The 3,677-nt window shown below is 40.9% G+C and overlaps 1 protein-coding gene across 1 annotated transcript; it reads left to right on the forward strand.

Moving 5' to 3' along the window:
- Positions 1 to 2,597: 2,597 nt before the first annotated feature.
- LOC110913153 (RING-H2 finger protein ATL5) lies at positions 2,598 to 3,413 on the forward strand. The gene is made up of 2 exons (XM_035984089.1): positions 2,598 to 2,676; positions 2,753 to 3,413. The coding sequence occupies exon 2, from the start codon at positions 2,761 to 2,763 to the stop codon at positions 3,382 to 3,384; it is 624 nt and encodes a 207-aa protein (XP_035839982.1). The 5' UTR covers positions 2,598 to 2,676; positions 2,753 to 2,760; the 3' UTR covers positions 3,385 to 3,413.
- Positions 3,414 to 3,677: the final 264 nt, after the last annotated feature.

A 3,677-nucleotide genomic window follows, 5' to 3' on the forward strand; every position in this document is an offset into this window, starting at 1 on the left:
GAGAGCGCTAAGTTTTAGGTCTTCAGCCAGACCGTACCTGATGTTCAAGGTGGTTCAGCTGCACGTTTTCCCTCCCATGTCTCTCCGTACGTATCCATCCAGTTTTTAGGGAGGGTCACCGTTTCGGTTCGGTTGGGGTTAACTACAGTTTCATTACCCCATCCAAACCCACCATCAGGTGGTTGTCCTCCGCCAAATGGCCTTCTCACACTTGACTTCTTCACCCGATATCCACTCGCCTCTAACCTGTCCTTTGTCACACTTGAATCATGTTCATTAGTAGCAACTGTGTGACAAGCATCATCAACAGGATCGTAAGAAATAGTTTTTAAAAACACATTAAAATACAACTTACGATTCTTATCGCTCATGGTGACCATTCCGCTTCGACAATCAATCTGGGCGTTCGCGGTATATAGGAATGGGCGACCCAAAACTACCTGCGGCTGCTCGTATGTAAGCGATGGTGCATAATCGACCACCATAAAATCAACCGGATAGTAAAAATTGCCAAGTTGGATGACCACATTCTTCACAACCCCCGTGGTCGTTTCAAACTCGCATCTGCGAACATGGCCATGCTATCACACGCTTGTAACGGACCGAAGTCATACTGGTCATACAAGCTACCAGGTAACACGCTCACTCCTGCTCCATAGTCCAGCAATGCCTTGTGGATTTTGAACTTCCCAACTCTGATGGAGACAACCGGCTCCCCCAAATCGATTCCACTTTCTTCCACAACCGCTTCATTTAGACCTGCAATCACATTCGAAGCAGACAAACCATTATCATAACAAGTATTATTATGAACTGGATTTACCCCACTGATCAATGTGCTCCGTGGATTCTTGGGGTTTGGTTGAGTATCACTTGGCAGCTTCCCTTGTTGCTGCTTCAGCTCCTTCACATCGGTTGCAAGTTGGGCCATTTGTGTGGTTAATGATTGAACGGCTTTATCTCGCATCTCCTCCTTTTGAGCAAGATTTTTCAATTCAAGCCTTTGATTTTGTAAGTCAAGCTTAATTGCTCTCAACATCTCCATCATATCATTGTTCCCCTGACCACTATTCTGCTGGTAGTTTAGTTGGAAACCCGAATTATTACCCCCTTGATAATTATTTTGGTTCCGAGGATGATAATATTGGTTATTTCCTTGGAAACCCGAATACCTGTTCCCACTTCCCTGCATCATATTCACCTCATCCAGATTACCGATAATGTTAGGGCACTGATCAGCAATGTGTCCTATATCCCCACAATGACCACACAACGGGTATGGTCCCCCAGTCTCCGGTAACTGGTCTGCAGCTTTCACTGTCGAATGTCGTGCACTTCTAGAAAATTGAGCTTTGCGTTTTGACGCCCTTGCGGTTCTTTCTAAATATTCCCAATCATCTTCTTCGTAATTCATTCCAAAAGTACCATTGGATATTGAATTTACATCCCTGGCATCTTCATCTGTTAGGCCTTCATGGAATGTATTAATAAGCTCCCACAAATATATCTCATGATGTGGATAGTTCTTGAGCATCATTTTGAAACGATTGAACGCTTCGTGAAATAACTCACCGGGCTGTTGTCGAAACCCTCGAATATCCTTCCTTGCATTGTTAGTACGCAAATGAGTATAGAACTCATCTAAAAATTGTTGCTGCATTTCACCCCATGTGAAGATTGAAGCTGACGGTAGCGAATGAAACCATTGTTGTGCTTTGTCTTCAAGTGTGAATTGGAAAAGTACCAATTTCACATCATCAACTGAGAAACCTTGGCTGCTGATTGTGTTGCAACGTGCATCATATGCAGCAATGTGTAGATATGGTTCTTCATGTGCGTGACCATGAAAGTTAGGCAGACTGGATATTGATTGTGTTCGTACTTCGAATGACCGCCCTCCTTGTAGTTGCGGAATCACAACCGGTGATGGGTTGTTAACTATAGCAGGCCTGAAGTGGCTCTCTATGCCTCGAACTGGACCTTGATTATTTCGTCGTGGAATTCCTTCCGGTAAAATCACCAGTCGGTGTAGGTTTCGTGGCAGCGGTCTTGCCTGACCCTGCATCTGAGGTACCGGCGGTGGTAATGGAATGTCCACTGCCGGCCTTCTCGGAGCAGGCTGCTGATTGAGTGGGTCAGGTTGATGATATTGTTGTGGCATCTGTTGTATCGGCGTTGGTTGCACATATTATAATATATCCGATAGATTTGTTACGCAAATAGTTATTAATTAGGGTTTTCTTACTTTTCGTCATGGATGCATCGAAAATTTATAACAAAATCTTGAAAAAAAAAATTGTAGGAAATTCGTCATAAGTGTAGTAATCTGTGACAAAAAAATTGTGTAAGAAATTTCTATAGGAAATTGTCCCTTTTTCTAGTAGTGTTATTGACCCGCTTTTTTGGAACAACGACTTTCTTCGGTGGTTTTTTTTTTAGTTTATCTTTATAAAACCGCTCCAAGCTCGTTATTTCAACTGCCCATGAACACGTACTAGTTAAAAACCACTTAAAACATGTATTTATAATGTTGGAAGTTGAATCACCTCTTATGCATGAGATTGACGATAAACATGCAAAGCATTTAATTTTTTTTTTTTTTGAATTTCGTATTTGAACTATTTCAAATTCTTTAACTTGGTTTCCAAGTTATGTATGTAAACTTATAAATAGATGGTATGTATGAACTTTGAGTTTTTCATTCATCCAAACAATTCCGATTCATTAATCATCTCCAATATATTGCATGCAGATAACTCCATGTCCGCAGACTCTCCGGTCATGGCCCCATGGCGGCCCTACAGTGAACATCACGGCGGCATACCTGACGCTGTCTTGGTTAAAATCTTGCTTGCCATATATATTAGCCTTTTCGTCTTCATGTTCTTGGGGAGCTTCTTCACCCGGCATCCTTATTTCCGCAACAACCACCGCAGTTCTTCAAGTGGGCTCAACGCTTCCATATTGAAGTCACTCCCCCCTGTATTTGTTTACTCCAAAACCAAAACCGAAACCAAAGTTGTGGAAGATTGTGCTGTCTGTTTGTCGGAGTTTGAAGAGAGTGACAAGTGTCTGGTTTTACCCAATTGTAAACATTGTTTTCATAGTGCCTGTATTCACATGTGGTTTTCTAATCATTCAACCTGCCCGCTTTGCCGCTCACCTGTTGTTATTGTGGATCAAGTAACTACGCCTCATCCTGCTACTGCCTCATCCATCCAAACAACAACAACAACGTCGGAACCAGCTGTAGTTGATGTTAGAATAGACATTGTGCCTGTTAACGTTAACGAGACGGAGCCAGAGAGTCAGATCAAGAGTCAAGTTGAAGAAGCAGAAGAAGAAGAAGAAATTAGTATTAACATGAGTCAGTCTCTTGTTTGATTAATTTCATGCAATTAGAAATACATACCAATAGTCTAGTCTAGTCTTTTGGTTATATATATAATTATATATATATCGAATGCTTTCAGCTTTTGTATTATTATGATGTAAATAGCTAATGTACTGATAAGATATTCAATATTAATGATGTTCTTTATTTTATATTAGGGGACGTTTAAAATGTTTTCCTAGCTTTTTTAGTGATGAGATCACCATGAAGCAGCTTGCCATTAATTAATTTAATTTATGATGTGGGTATTAATTATGCTAATTACATATTTACATCATCAAAT

This window comes from Helianthus annuus, chromosome 15 (genome assembly GCF_002127325.2).
Source record: "Helianthus annuus cultivar XRQ/B chromosome 15, HanXRQr2.0-SUNRISE, whole genome shotgun sequence".
In the NCBI taxonomy this organism is placed as follows: Eukaryota; Viridiplantae; Streptophyta; class Magnoliopsida; order Asterales; family Asteraceae; genus Helianthus; species Helianthus annuus.

Coding starts and splice junctions, on each gene's coding strand:
- LOC110913153 (XM_035984089.1), top strand. CDS start 2,761: ATGTCCGCAGACTCTCCGGTCATGGCCCCATGGCGGCCCTACAGTGAA.